Below are 15706 nucleotides of genomic sequence, written 5' to 3' on the forward strand. Positions count from 1 at the left end.
CAAGTGATTATTAGAAGTTCTGTCTTATTCAACGTCCTAAGCTTAAAATAATGGTTGTTTTAACTTATGCTCCTTCCAACCTCTCTTCCAATTGCTGGGTAGCATTTCCTACAGAAATACTTTTCTCATCGTTGCCCCCATTTTGTAAAACAGTCAGACATCAGCAGTTGTGGTGTTTATGTGTGCTTATTCTCTAAAGCAGTTTTATTAGAGGGCAATACTACGTAATACATTTTAAACTCTGCAGAAAATGCCTTTGCTGCCCTTGATAGATAATCATCACGTCTCTGTATTATGTATTATCTTTCCATCTTGTCTCTGTTATTGGTTTTGAAAACTTGGTTAATAGGCCATCACAGTAGTCTGCTAACCTTGATAGAAAAGCAACACATAAAGGCAAATAACTTGTTAATAATGTTCTCCATTGCTGTTCTGAAAGCTTGATTATACTGTGTACTGTTTGCCTTGTTGTCTCTTTTAATACATTTTAAACTCTACAAAAAGTGCATTTGCTGACCTTGATCAATAATCATGACAATATAGCTTGTAAATAATTTATAAATAAGAAGCATATATTAGCCTACAACTTGTAAATAATTGTATCCATTGCTGTTCAGAAAGTATGATTCTACTGTCTCCTCATTACATTTAACTTTAACTTAAAGTTTAGCTTTTGTGTTTATTTATTCAGTATATTGATTTCAGGACCATGGATAGTACCAGGTCATTTAAAGCTGTGTTGCTGGATGTGTATGCCACATTCCCCCTCCAAAACTATTCATATTTGGTGAGTAGAGACGCTACTGAATATTTTCCACACCAATTTAGCTGAGACAGGTATAATAGTTTTCTCTCTACAAGCCAATATGTATCTCATGTACAGTCAATTACAGTGTATTGCATTGGGGTTATAGAGGGGGCAGAGTGAAAAGCCAGCAGCAGGCAGTGCGACCCTACTGAGTATTTCCCACCCCACTTCAGCTGAGACAAGTAAAAAAAGTTTTCTCTCTACAAGCCAACAAGTATCCCATATACCATGTATTACATTGCAGTGAATGGAGTTGGTGGAGTAAGGAGTCACAAGTACTCTGTATTAAACCCGTTGCCCAGCACAAGAGACCCATTTCAGACTATATTGAGTAATTCCAATAACATATATTAGTATTTTATTAAAAGTGTATTTCTTTAAATATAGCCTACACAATAGATTCCCACATGCCAGTATTTGTGTAAACGTTCAAAATAAATGCTGGTATAAATAATACGGTAAAATGCTTCAAATGTCAATTTTGGAAGAAAAAAAAAAACGATATTTCCCAAAGTTTAGCATGTTTTTGAAGGGGGACTCTTATTATCAAAATAAGAAAAAAATAATCTGCGATCCTGCTGCCAGCATAATATCCGGCTGCTAGGAGAACGGTAATGTAGTAGCCAGTCATCTTCATTACGAGTCCTCTGCCTCAGCACTAAATTCCTCTACCGCATCTCCCATTACGCTCAAACTTCAGGTGACTCTTAAATTGATAGGCCTACATCCATAGGCGTGCGGTAACTACTCAAGTTTACTCCAAATGCTAGCTAATTAGCTACCGTTAGCCCAAAACAACAACATTTAAGGTCACTGGGTGGGGCTATAGACGATCCTTTCCGGTTCATTTGAAGGCGCCGTAACTGATGGTGCGTTCAAGACAACTGGGTACTCGGAAAAAACGATGTCAAAATCATGACATCAGTGATCATTATGTCAAAATGTCGAGCTCTAGAAAGAAGACAGAATTCCCGACTTGGAATTCCGAGTTGGATGACCGTTTTTTCCGGGAGTTCCCAGTTGTTTTGAACGCACTGAAGTCAATAGTAGGCGATTTCAGACTTCCCAGTTGTTTTGAACACTGCGATGGAACTCAGATAAAACGTGCTCCGACTGGGATTTTTTTTTAAACGGTCATCCAACTCGGAACTAGTCAGAAACTCGAGAAACTCGGGCATCATCCTAGAGCTCCGACTTTTCGACTTGAAGATCAACGCGTCAACGTTACGATTTTTGCCAGTCTGAACTCGTTTTGTTTCCGAAATCCCAGTTGTCATGAACACACAAAAAAATTGTAGTAGACCTACGTTTCCGTCATGGCTAAACAGTACATGTGCTAACTAGTGCATAGTACGATTAGGAGGTCTATACAGTATGCATTTTAAGTAAGTTGTAGGCAAGCCAGATTTCGGACGCAGTCAGTGATTTAAAGGCAGACGTCAATCTCAGCTGTTGTGAAGAAAGTTGTAAAGGAAGTGAGTTTGTGTTTATACAGGACCTCCCGCCCCCACCTACGGTCAACCAATCATGTAAAACATGTTTAGAGGCACATGGTGATTTCGTACAGACCTTGATTTGGCCTCTGCGTATCTTGAGGCTCCGCAAGTGCGTCACGCGCCATTCGAAGCCTCCAACCACATTTTCAGATCAAGCATAAATTGGCTTTAATAGACGATAAGGCTACCCACCTCCTGGTGAACTTGCTATACTTTGGCGTGCATTCAAAAACCAGAACAAGAGCAAATATATACAGATAAAGATAAATGGAGGTGATTAAAGCTGCGCTTATGATACAAGAAACACAACTGGCCTATTAGGCTATATAAGACTAATTTTTCTATTCTGCTGTAATACATTTATTATAATGCTATTATTGTTATATTATTAGGCCCAATGTTATTTTATTTCCTAGTGCAAAATAAATATTTATTTTACTCTTATTTGTAATTTGTGGATGGGAAATTCATTGTAGCCTATAATTCAGAAAAATGTCACACGAGTTTTTTATTCAATTCAATAGCCTGTAGTGCACGGTCGCGCTGCAATACAGTCGCACAGCCAAACACACTTGCAGGGAGAGTTCGCACGTGTATCTGTGTTGACATCATCGCGAGCTGTAAGTGAAACAACCTCAAGGAATTTTCAGTGACGTTCATGTAGGGATATTACTCAGGGTAAATACATGTGCATAATTTCACAACTCTAGTTGTAGCAATTCGATATTTCACATATGCTACCCTCTGAGTAGGCTTATACAAAGGATATACGGTTGGGTTATTTAATGCTTACTTCATATTTTGATGTGTCAGAACAATTAAAGACGAATATCCCCATATGTGAAATCTTTATTTCCGCACCAAGTACAGTAGTCTTACTTCAGGCTGTGCTATGGGCATTGCACAATGAGTACAACCCCAGACACTCTTGATTGCAAGGTGTGCCCTCTGTGCTCTTGATTTACAAATCACTTAGGTAATAACCGGCCTTATTCCCGTTTTCTTAATGTATCATTTATCATGCTATTTATTAGTAGCCTATATCACTTCCAGAATTGGCATGACAGTACTTTAGGCAAGTTTTGATTGTAGAAATTATTTTCTAATGTAGGCTAGGGCTTTCCCAGTTGTTGTTGTGCCTAATGCTAAGCTCTTGAATATCGAATGTATCATTATGACTGATCCCTGACAATATAATCTACAATACATGACCAAATAACACTTGCACATTAAACATCTCATTCCAAAATCAAGGGCATTAATATGGAGTTGGTCCCCCCCACCAATTGCTGCTATAACAGCCTCCACTCTTCTGGGAAGGCTTTCCACTAGATGTTGGAACATTGCTGTGGGGACTTGCTTCCATTCAGCCACAAGAGCATTGGTGAGGTTGGGCGATTAGGCCTGTCTCCCAGTCGGCGTTCCAATTCATCCCAAAGGTGTTCGATGGGGTTGAGGTCAGGGCTCTGTGCAGGCCAGTCAAGTTCTTCCACACCAATCTCGACAAACAATTTCTGTATGGACCTTGCTTTGTGCAAAGGGGCATTGCCATGCTGAAATAAGAAAGGGCCTTCCCTAAACTGTTGCCACAAAGTTGGAAGCACAGAATTATAATAATAATAATAATAATATGCCGTTTACCAGACGCTTTTATCCAAAGCGACTTACAGTCATGTGTGCATAAATTTTTACGTATGGGTGGTGCCGGGGATCGAACCCACTACCCTGGCGTTACAAGCGCCATGCTCTACCAATTGAGCTACAGAGGACCACATTGTCTAGAATGTCATTGTATGCTGTAGCCCAACCATGAAAAACAGCCCCATACCATTATTCCTCCTCCACCTAACTTTACAGTTGGCACTATGCATTGGGACAGGTAGCACTCCTGGCATCCGCCAAACCCAGATTCCTCTGTCAGACTGCCAGATGGTGAAGCGTGATTCATCACTCCAGAGAACGCGTTTCCACTGCTCCAGAATCCAATGGCGGCAAGCTTTACACCACTCCAACAAACGCTTGGCATTGCGCATGGTGATCTTAGGCTTGTGTGCGGCTGCTCGGCCATTGAAACCCATTTCATGAAGCTCCCAAAGAACAGTTATTGTGCTGACGTTGCTTCCAGGGGCAGTAGGGAACTCAGTAGTGAGTGTTGCAACCGAGGACAGACGATCTTTACACGCTACGCGCTTCAGCACTCGGCGGTCCCGTTCTGTGAGCGTGCGTGTGGGGCCTTCCATTTCGCGGCTGAGCCGTTGTTGCTCCTAGACGTTTTCATTTCACAATAACAGCACTTACAGTTGACCGGGGCAGCTCTAGTAGGGCAGAAATTTTACAAACTGACTTTTTGTAAAGGTGGCATCCTATGACGGTGCCATGCTGAGCTCTTCAGTAAGGCCATTCTACTGCCAATGTTTGTCTATGGAGATTGCATGGCTGTGTGCTCGATTTTATACACCAGTCAGCAACGAGTGTGGCTGAAATAGCCGAATCCACTAATTTGAAGGGGTGTCCACATACTTTTGTATATATAGTGTATTTTCCAGAGCACCATGACAGTTTCAACCTTAGTCATTGAGTAATCAAGCACGACCCTATAACGTTGTTCTCTTGAAATCTTATTGTCCACTTTGAACCTATCCATTTTCTAAAGTATTATCAAAAGAAAGACAAGTATTAGCTGCATCTTAAGTTAACAAATTAAATCAATAACACATTTGACAAATAATCACAACCGGCCAGTAGGTGTGTACAGAAAAAAAGTAAAACTTTATAGTACAATGGATCATCCCTCCCATTGATAAATGGCCAAAAACATGCACCAAGGTTCTACTGTCAGCCTTCACCAAAGCCAAACATTTGTTCTTTTCATAGACGCAATGACAATTGTTAGTGTATGAATTAAAGGGATACATGGGCATTTGTTCACTTGAATTTGACAGGAAACTGTTATATTACATGACTGGTTTATATTATACCAGTCATTAACTTTAAACTCCATGAAGCAAAGGGAACAAGCGCACACTCTGTGAGAAAAGGAAATTGGGATGCAAACTGTGATAAGAGGCAGGAAGAGAGGGAACTAAGTTAAATAATCAGAGGAAGGAACAGGAGCTTTGAACAACAATTTTGAAATAGGAGTTTCCAGATATCTGCATTTTAGAAAGGGCAGCGGCCAAGATATTTAATTGCATTGCGCAAGAACAAAAATCAAGGAGCTAACATCATTCCTGACGGAAAAGTTTACAAATACAAGCTGCTCTGTGCTAAATGGCTCTTAGCTTGCCAGACATTCACTGTACAAATGAGTGTTCCCCAAGTGATAAATTAAATTGACAAAGACTGTTTATTTGTGTGCTGGCCTCAAAGTCAGTACAGATACACCAAATGCTTCTCCCAGCAAGTACTTAAAAAGTAGAGGGGACAAGTTTACAGTGACACCTATGACCAAGTCTAAAAACAGGGACAATGAGGACCAGTGGTAGGGTTGAATTGAGGTGTTCTTCCTGTATGTTAGAATTGTAACATATATAATGTTATAATGGCCTTGTGCCTGAAGAAAAACAAAACAAACAACTATTACAAGAGGGAGGGAGGAGGGAGGATGGAGAGAAAGGGAAAAACAACAAGGCATCCTTGCACTTGCTTCTCTCAGAGGATCATGGGAAACTGTCGTCATCATCTTCGGCCATCTCCTTGGCAAACTCCAGATCCTGCTGCTCCCTCTCTCTGCGCTCCTGAAACGTAAACACACACACATTATGCAATATGTCACTTTTTGGGATACCTGACCAAATTCACATAGAAATCTGTGTTATAGATTTGTCATTCTCATTGAAAGCAAGTCTAAGAAGTGGTAGAGCTGTTCTATGTACACCATTTTTATGCCTCCCGTTCTTAGGTTTCGTTTTTGCGTCTTTTACATTCGGTTTTGAAAATATAATATTTATGGTTATGGAAAATATATTTCACAGCGGTTTAGATGGTACCATGATTCTCACAAACTGAAATTAGGCAAACTATTAGAATTTTAGCAACCAGAAAAATGGCGGAGTGATTTCTGCATAGTGCATCCTTAAAATGATTACGTTTGCAAATAGCTTACATTTTAGAATGACAGTAAGTATTTAGTCTGAAATTCTAGTCCCAAATATAACATTTGACAAAACGAGTTGACAACACTGCCCCCTTGTGGTCACAGTAGTAAAATAGTACTTTTCTTTCAATTTCTTTTTTCACCTTCATTTAACCAGGTAAGCCAGTTGAGAACAAGTTCTCATTTACAACTGCGACCTGGCCAAGATAAAGCAAAGCAGTGCGATAAAAACAAAAACAACACAGAGTTATATATGGAATAAACAAAACATACAGTCAATAACACAATAGAAAATCTATATACATTGCGTGCAAATGTAGCAAGTTATGGAGGTAAGGCAATAAATAGGCCATAGTGCAAAATAATTACAATTAGTGTTAACATTGGAATGATAGATGTGCAAGAGATGATGTGCAAATATAGATACTGGGGTGCAAATGAGCAAAATAAATAACAATGTAAATAACAATATGGGATGAGGTAGTTGGGCGGGCTAATTACAGATGGGCTGTGTACAGGTGCAGTGATCGGTAAGCTGCTCTGACAACTGATGCTTAAAATTAGTGAGTGTATCAAGCTACCAGTATACTGGTAGTTCTGCAGCACAGATACAAAGAAACAATTTCCTACCATGTCCTACAACAGAACCCTCATTAGGGTCAATTTCAGGGGCTAATACAAGGAGTAGTACAGGGTTGGTACACACCTCTGCTGATTCTAGATCCTTGTTGTAAGCCTTGGGTGGAAACCTCATGGCCTTGACAGACATGTTGTGTATGTCCAGGCAGAAGGAGATCCTCTGGTGGAAGGCCAGCTGGGGCTCCCTGGTACCGTAGATGTCCATGGTCTCTTTAGACTGAACATAGCCCTTCTCATGGTTGATGCTGGCCTCAATCACTCCATCACGGATAGCCTGGAAGAGAGGGATGGAGGTTGGGAGAGAAAAATCAGAACGAGACTGCGGTAGTGTTCCATTGCCACTGTGTCACCTGTGGCTTAGGACAGTTGAGGACTGCATGCCGTATTTATCACACACAAGTGATGTGCTTTTCTATTAATGCTCTTTAGGAAATCCTTGCATTAGCTGACGTAGCGCAGGAGGTGGGGATAAGGTAAGGGTATATAGTAATACAGGGGTACTCAACTACTATTTGAGGTCCGGTCACACATTTCCTAGGTGGCAAAGGTCCGGATGGATAATGTAGTTTATCGGTGTGGTAACAAACCACCACTTCGCAACCCATGCGACCCCAAACTGTTCATCCCCCTCTTGTTAGCGGAGAGAAAATGTTCCCCTTTTAAAGCTCATTTCCTGCAATTCTACACATTTTGCCATGTCATGTGTTCATGATACCCGAGTGACTCAACAAAATCAAATGGGGGCATCCCTGCGGTCAAGGCCCCTGGGCACGCAATCTGGCCAAGATCACTATAAGATTTAGATAACTGGTTAGCCTAACTTACCTATCTAGCTAAAATGGCCTAGTAATTGATCAACTGAACATTTGACAAAATATAAATAGCTCTCTAAGGTCTGTCAGTGAATGACAGAGGAAAACTGCCCATGCACTACAACATTTCAAAATTGTACATTGCACATTCTATTATTACAACTCAACAGCAGTAAGTTGAAAGCCCGACTAAGTAAAAAAAATAATGTATATATTTTCATCCACTTCTTATTGTTAAAGCAGGGCCCCGCGGTCCGTATCGACCCCGTTCTGAGTCCGGACCGGACCAAGGTCCACCAGTTGAATATGGCTGTAGAATATCATGTTACCTTGGCCACTATGAACTCAGCATCCTCTGGACTGTCCAGCTGCAGCTTCTGAGCGATGTCTGCCAAGGATATACGTGAGTACGACAGGCTGATCATACGCACACCTACAGGGAGACATGGTATTAAATATCAACAAGTCATTCAGGTATTAAAAAACTTAAAAAGAAGAGAAAGCCACTTGAGAATGTGGAAGAATAGCCCGAAGTGAAAGGCCTGGTCACTCACCTGTCTTGATGACATTGTGTCGAAGGCGGATGATCAAGGTGTAGGTGCCGTCTGCCTGGAACTTCTCTCCAAATTGATCCAGGGCCTGGTTGAACTTGGCCAGGTTACCCGTCCTAACGGCTGTGTGGGAACAGAGACCAGGGTTCACATCTTACTCACACTAAAGACTCATTCTCATGACCCAGCTTGCCACCAATTTACCCTGGGTGAGCAGGAAGTAGGGCGCTAGGGATCGTTTCAGGGGAGCCTGGCGGAACTGCAGCCTGTCTGGGATCTCCCCAAGCAACAGCTCCACCACAATCAGCAACTTGTGGACCTGGAAGAGATGGAGAGAAGCTGTGAACAACCTGAACTATTTTGTGGTATACAGTGGGCAATTTTATTTGTTAAGCACTTTGAAATGAATCCCCTGAATTATTAATTCATCCCCTGAAAAATAACAATAATGCAGGCATTAGGGATGGGGGTGTGAGCATGCTGGTCTGGGCAGATGAGATGTAGTCATTGTGTGCGTCTAAGTTGTTGTTCGTGTGTGTAGGTTTGTGTATGAAGTGGAGAAAGAAATTGAAGAAATGTAAAACTAAATATTATAAATTTAAAAAAAGAAGAAATGCATCATCCCTGTAAGAAATGTGCTCTATAAATAGTTTGATTGACAATATATTGTCAGGCAAAACACTATGGGAATTTTGAGAGTCAACTAATAGTTTCTCCTTTTTAATAAGGTAGCCTAGCGGTTAAGAGCGTTGGGCCAGTAACCAAAAGGTCGCTGGTTCAAATCCCTGTGACGCCTAGGTGAAAAATCTGTCGATGTGCCCTCGAGCAAGGTTCTTAACCCTAATTGCTCCTGTAAGTCGCACTGGATAAGAGTGTCTGCTAAAAGAGTAAAATGTAATAAATGCACTGAGGAAAAACTGCATGCTATGTGTGTACTGACTGTCTGTTTGAAGCCCACAGCTGTGTGTTGGGGGGCCTTCCTCAGGGCGTTGGTCAGGGTCCTCCTGGCCTCTGTGTACTCCAGCTGGATGGCCTTGATACGACCTGGAGGGGGGAGGGAGAGAATGGTCAGAGTGGAAAAGCAGAAAACTAAGGCCATAACTACAAATTCATTCATATTCTGAGGCAGTTTCTTATAGTCACTTCAAAACCTGTAGAGGCATAGTGGCCTGATAAACATAATTCAATTGAATGTGATAACTAAACAACTTCTGATGTCTTCAACTAGTAAAATGTATCACGGGTGATACCTTATTCCAACAGAAATGTGTATGCTTAGGGCTCCTCCCCCTCTCTCTCCTTCCCAGTCTCTCTCACCGGTGTAGTAGAGGTAGCGGGCCCACTCGTTGTTATTGGCCAGTTCGGGGAAGACTGACTTGGACACCAGCTTCTCAGCCTGGTCGTACAGGTTGTACTGCAGGTAGTTCCTCAGCAGCAGGTTGAGCAGCGTGGCCTGGCCGTCGGCGTCGTGCCTCAAGGTGGCCGTCCTCAGACGTGTGTGCAGGAAACTTTGAGAAGGATATTATTTTGTTTAATATACACGACTAGTCTCGAGAAAAATGTATCGAAGGCATTACATATTGACTTGCATAGGTTCGAAACTGGCCTACTGCCTTTTGAAACAACCTCCATCTTTCCCCACCGTCATCCTTTTCCATCTGTTTAATTAAGTCAGAAAATACTTTAAATATATCTAAAATGAACAAAAAAAAAAGTCAGTGATAAAGTGTTGGTGGGCTTACCTACGCACAGTGTCCAGCTGGTTGAGGAACTCGTAGACGCGGGAGTGGTAGTAGTAACACTTAGCGGCCACCAGGTCCAGAGCCCGCCGGTTCTGGGGGCCGATCTTCTGCAAGAGCTCGTCTGACACCTTCTGGGCCTAGAGAGTAAAGTGAGAAGCTAACAACCAAGACAGGCAGTCGGGCAGTAACCCAGTCATAATTTATTTCTAATGACTACGGTGTGATGGTGAGCATTGTAAATACCAAAGAGAATTCAGAGCTCAATCCAACATAAATAAGTAATGTGCATGCATGAGAGGGAGACAGAGGCATGAGAGAGTGTGTGAGCTCAGTCAGCCCACCTCTGTGTAGCGTTTGTTGTTGGTGAGGTAAACCACCAGGAGCAGCTGCAGGTAGGCCTCCGCCTCAGGGATCAGGGGGGTGGCAGCTGCCTTCCCTGTACGGGGCCTGAACTGGACATCTCCCTCGGTGTCCATGGGCTGGATGGATGCAATAAATGGAGGGGAGAGAGTGTTGGTAGAGGAGGGGAAAAGGAAAGACAGAACCGGACAAAATGGGACCAAAGCAGCCGAGTGGGAAAAAGAGAGAGAAAAAGGCAATGAGTAATAGTTCATAGCCAAGGTTTCTCAACAACAGTAGTAGTACTAGTAGTACCACAGTCTTTTCTATCTGATACTATCTGCACTCATTGTACCTCCTCCAGGAAGCTGAGTAGGAACTCCTTGCCGGCAGCGTTGGCGGTGTAGAAGCCAGACACAGCCTTGTGCAGCACGTTGGGGTTGAGGCGGCGGCTGGTCGAGGGCAGGGCGCGCAGGGCCCTCAGCACAAAGCGAGGCTCCTTGCCCGACACAGCCTTCTCTATCTGCTTCACATGCTCCTTGATGTCTATAACGGGAGAGGGGGAGTACATCATAAGGAGACTTTCATGGAAGAGTGAAAAAAAAATCTGATAGCTAATGTCAGTTCTTTCACTAATCTAAACTGAAGAAAAAAAATGTGCTAATACAATGTCGTTACTGACATGACAAGCTAGGTAGCTACAATTGGAGATACAAAAAGAGAGAAGTACTGTTTTGACAGGTTACGGCAGTAAATGATTTCCAACTGACACACATTGAAGTAAACATTACTAGCAAACGGATTAACTAGCTCGCTGGCTAGCTATGACTAGGGGATTTCGTTGTTAAATACCCAACTAGCTAGCTAACGTTAGTTACCTAGCTAGTTACTACTACAGCGAGTGAATAAAAGTCAGACCAGCGTTAACGCAGTTAGTCAGACCATATAGTAACAGGCGAACTAGGTCAGCGAACTATATTCTCTCTCACGATAGCTACATTTCAACACAATATATTGCCAATGAAACCTGGCAAATTAGCTAGCTAGTTACATAGACTAACAACTGTTTGCTAACACTAGCTAACTAACATTCAATACAGTAGGTAGCAAAAACCCGAAGCAGTTGTTTCCGTGGCAATCTTCCGTATCTGACATTGAGTTTGAATATATCCTTTTCAGTATTTCTGTTATATCGCAGCTAACCATCTAGTGTGAGGGTATCAAGTTCCTTGGGTTTCTTTTCTGCAGTAGCCGAGTCTTCCTCCGGCATCTCCACATCCTGCGGCTCTGGGCCCGCATCTTTCTGTTTCTCAGCTTTGGAGTCCTTGGGTTTCTCACGTCTCTTGGCTGTTGTCTCTTTCATACTGTCTGAAATGAAAGGTGCAAGTAAAATAACAACTTAACTACCAATATCACATGTCAAAATAAACTACGTACATTTCACAGTTAGTTAATTGACTCCAGTCAACACTCACATTCGTCTCGTCGGCAGAATGACTGGCAACTATTGTGACGCGCAAAGGATTATGGGGGACATACCCATGCTAGTTGATGCTGACAATATCGAGCAGTCAAAAGTAATAGATAGCTAGATAGCTGATTAAACTGATCCTTTTCACTGTAACGCTACTTTTAGTACGAATTGTTGTTTTGATGTAGATGTAAGACAGGGAGATCTGGTAATAATAATTCTTAATCCAATTTAGAAAGAAATCCAATATTTTTAGGGCTCCACTCATCTTCCTAAATAATCCAAACAATTTATGGCGAGCTATGATCAAATAAATTGTCTTGTAGGCCTACAGTGCTTTGACTGAGTTGTAGCCTATGTGGTAATTTATTTGAAGGCCATTTCTCACATTGACACATATATACTGAACTAAAATATGAACTAAACATGCAACAATTTCAAAGATTTTACTGAGTTACAGTTCATAGAAGGAAATCAGTGAATTAAAATAAATGAATTAGGCTCTAATCTATGGATTTCACGACTGGGCAGGGGCACAGCCATGGGTGGGCCTTTGAGGGCATAGGTCCACCCACTGGGGAGCCAGGCCCAGACAATCAGAAAGATTTTTTCCCCCACAAAAGGACAGAAATACTCCTCAGTACATCCAACCCTCCTCAGACGATCCCGCGGGTGAAGAAGCCGGATGTGGAGGTCCTGGGCTGGCGTGGTTACATGTGGTCTGCGGTTGTGAGGCCGGTTGGATGTACTGCCAAATTCTCTAAAACGACGTTGGAGGCGGCTTATGGTAGAGAAATTAACATTTAATTATCTGGCAACAGCTCTGTTGGACATTCCTGCAGTCAGCATGCCAATTGCACTCTCCCTCAAAACTTGAGACATCTGTGGCATTGTGTTGTGTGACAAAACTTCACATTTTAGAGTGGCCACTTACAACGTCTATGACCATTGATGAGGCTTAGGCGCACACATACAGTAACTACACTGATTGATTCAACATTATTTATTTGATCATTTGAACAATATGATGATCCCACTGCAAATTCCATGCCACACAGGTCTACTGTAAAGACACAAAACCAAAGGCAAGAGGTGTGCCATAAAGTTATATAATCACAACTCCCTTCACAGTCTTGAAAGAGAAAAGGGATTGATCAGGGATTGTTTGCACCATGGGGTAAACAAGAATGAGCTGTACAATGGGAATTGAGAAAGTGCTGGCATGCCAACAGAGTGATGAGAGACATCAAAGACTGGGAGGATGGTGCGGGGGGTAGATGAGGGGGGGATGCAGCGGTCCTGTCCCATGCTGTGCCATCCCCTGCCACCGTGGGGCTCTCTCTCTCCAATAAGAAGGGGGACATGCGATCTTACACAGACAGCGGTCCACAAACCAAAGCCTGTTCCACCCACACGAGCCCAGGGTGGAATAGGGGACAGCATGAATGTTGTGGGAAGTGTATGTGAAGTGTGTGTGTACCTAAACAGACTGCAGAAGGGGAGACCCACTACATGTTCAATAATATGAGCATACAGTGCATTCAGAAAGTATTCAGACCCCTTGACTTTTCCACGTTTTGTTACATTACAGCCTTATTCTAAAATGGATTAAATTGTTTTTTTCCCCTCTCATCAATCTACACACAATATCTCATAATGACAAAGCAAAAAACGTTTTTTAGAAACTTTTGCAATAAACGAAATATCACATTTACGTAAGTATTCAGACCCTTTACTTTGTTGAAGCACCTTTCGCAGTGATTACAGCCTCGAGTCTTCTTGGGTATGACGCTACAAGCTTGGCACACCTGTATTTGGGGAGTTTCTCCCATTCTTCTCTGCAAATCATATCAAGCTCTGTCAGGTTGGATGGGGAGTGTCGCTGCACAGCTATTTTCAGGTCTCTCCAGAGATGTTCGATCGGTTTCAAGTCCGGGCTCTGGCTGGGCCACTCAAGGACATTCAGAGACTTGTCCCGAAGCCACTCCTGCGTTGTCTTGGCTGTGTGCTTAGGGTCATTGTCCTGTTGGAAGGTGAACCTTCGCCCCAGTCTGAGGTCCTGAGCGCTCTGGAGCAGGTTTTCATCAAGGATATCTCTGTACTTTGGTCCGTTCATCTTTCCGTCGATCCTGACAAGTCTCCCAGTCCCTGCCGCGGAAGAACATCCCCACAGCATGATGCTGCCACCACCATGCTTCACCGTAGGGATGGTGCCAGGTTTCCTCCAGAAGTGACGCTTTGCATTCAGGCCAAAGAGTTCAATCTTGGTTTCATCAGACCAGAGAATCTTGTTTCTCATGGTCTGAGAGTCTTTTTAGGTGCCTTTTGGCAAACTCCAAGCGGGCTGTCATGTGCCTTTTACTGAGGAGTGGCTTCTGTCTGGCCACTACCATAAAAGCCTGATTGGTGGAGTGCTGCAGAGATGGTTGTCCTTCTGGAAGGTTCTCCCATCTCCACAGAGGAACTCTGGAGCTCTGTCAGAGTGACCATCGGGTTCTTGGTCACCTCCCAGACCAAGGCCCTTCTCCCCCAATTGCTCAGTTTGGCAGGGTGGCCAGCTCTTGGAAGAGTGTTGGTGGTTCCAAACTTCTTCCATTTAAGAATGTGTTCTTGGGGACCTTCAATGCTGCAGAAACATGTTTGTACCCTTCCCCAGATCTGTGCCTCGACACAATCCTGTCTCGGAGCTCTACGGACACTTCCTTTGACCTCATGGCTTGGTTTTTGCTCTGAAATGCACTGTCAACTGTGGGACCTTATATAGACAGGTGTGTGCCTTTCCAAATCATGTCCAATCAATTGAATTGACCACAGGTGGACTCCCATCAAGTTGTAGAAACATCTCAAGGATGATCAATGGAAACAGGATGCACCTGAGCTCAATTTCGAGTCTCATAGCAAAGGGTCTCAGTACTCATGTAAATAAGGTATTTCTGTTTTTAATTTTTAATACATTTGCAAATATTTCTAAAAACCTGTTTTCGCTTTGTCATTATGGGGGTATTGTGTGTAGATTGATGAGGACATAAAAAATATAAAATCAATTTTAGAATAAGGCTGTAACGTAACAAAATTTGAAAAAGTCAAGGGGTCTGAATACTTTCCGAATGCACTGTATGTCACTTATGGGCTCTGCATTCTTGAATTGTTGCCATTGTTTTCCCTCGCATGTCTTTAGGACGGTCTTTCATAATGTAGCCATTTGATAAAAATTGTGAACCCCTGCAACGAATAACCCTATATGTGCATTTCGAAAATGTTGATAATATTAAATATTTGTATTGGGAATTTGGCAGTACATCCAACCGGCCTCACAACCGCAGACCACGTGTAACCACGCCAGCCCAGGACCTCCACATCCGGCTTCTTCACCCGCGGGATCGTCTGAGGAGGGTTGGATGTACTGATCGTCTGAGACAGGATCCTATCTTACTTCAAAAATGGTGTCTGGGAAAGGTTCCAGAGAACTGTAAGAATAAAACCTAACAGTAATGTTTGCTTACTGTAGCACATGTCGTACATTGATGAATAATGTATTCATTTCATTGTAGGTGATGTACCAATTCCACGACATGCTTGTCGAGAACGTTGAATGCCGCTTCCCAAACATGGGGACTTTGGGTCCTTTCATTGTGTTTACCCCAAATAACATCCTCAACAGCACTGACCCTGACTATGGGATTGAGGAGATGCGTGTCCTCGCAAAATACTTCCCTAGACTGAGAGAAGACAATCTCCTTGGGCAATGGGAC

General features: G+C 42.7%; 1 protein-coding gene across 3 annotated transcripts; it reads right to left on the reverse strand.

Moving 5' to 3' along the window:
* Positions 1–5050: 5050 nt before the first annotated feature.
* On the reverse strand, positions 5051–12028 carry LOC121569688 (26S proteasome non-ATPase regulatory subunit 3). 3 transcript variants are annotated; one of them, XM_041880834.1, is made up of 12 exons: positions 11959–12028; positions 11687–11851; positions 10839–11029; positions 10486–10623; positions 10145–10281; positions 9720–9910; positions 9343–9446; positions 8607–8721; positions 8406–8525; positions 8181–8284; positions 7107–7313; positions 5051–6041 (listed from the first exon to the last, which is right to left on the reverse strand). In XM_041880834.1, the coding sequence occupies exons 2-12, from the start codon at positions 11844–11846 to the stop codon at positions 5964–5966; spliced, it is 1545 nt and encodes a 514-aa protein (XP_041736768.1). In that variant the 5' UTR covers positions 11847–11851; positions 11959–12028; the 3' UTR covers positions 5051–5963. The 3 variants fall into 3 exon arrangements, with proteins under 3 accessions (XP_041736768.1, XP_041736770.1, XP_041736769.1); XM_041880836.1 differs by having other exon boundaries at positions 11687–11847; positions 11959–12025; XM_041880835.1 differs by having other exon boundaries at positions 11921–11998.
* Between the last annotated feature and the right edge of the window lie 3678 nt (positions 12029–15706).

The sequence above is a fragment of the Coregonus clupeaformis genome, unplaced genomic scaffold (assembly GCF_020615455.1).
Source record: "Coregonus clupeaformis isolate EN_2021a unplaced genomic scaffold, ASM2061545v1 scaf0027, whole genome shotgun sequence".
NCBI classification, from domain to species: domain Eukaryota; kingdom Metazoa; phylum Chordata; class Actinopteri; order Salmoniformes; family Salmonidae; genus Coregonus; species Coregonus clupeaformis.

Bases quoted from the DNA above. Each gene is read 5' to 3' on its own strand.
- LOC121569688 (XM_041880834.1), bottom strand. From the start codon at position 11,846: ATGAAAGAGACAACAGCCAAGAGACGTGAGAAACCCAAGGACTCCAAA. The intron at 9,447-9,719 runs GTGAGAGAGACT...TCCCCCCTCCAG, and splicing joins CCGCTACCTCTACTACACCG to GTCGTATCAAGGCCATCCAG. The intron at 8,285-8,405 runs GTGAGTGACCAG...GTCTCCCTGTAG, and splicing joins ACACAATGTCATCAAGACAG to GTGTGCGTATGATCAGCCTG.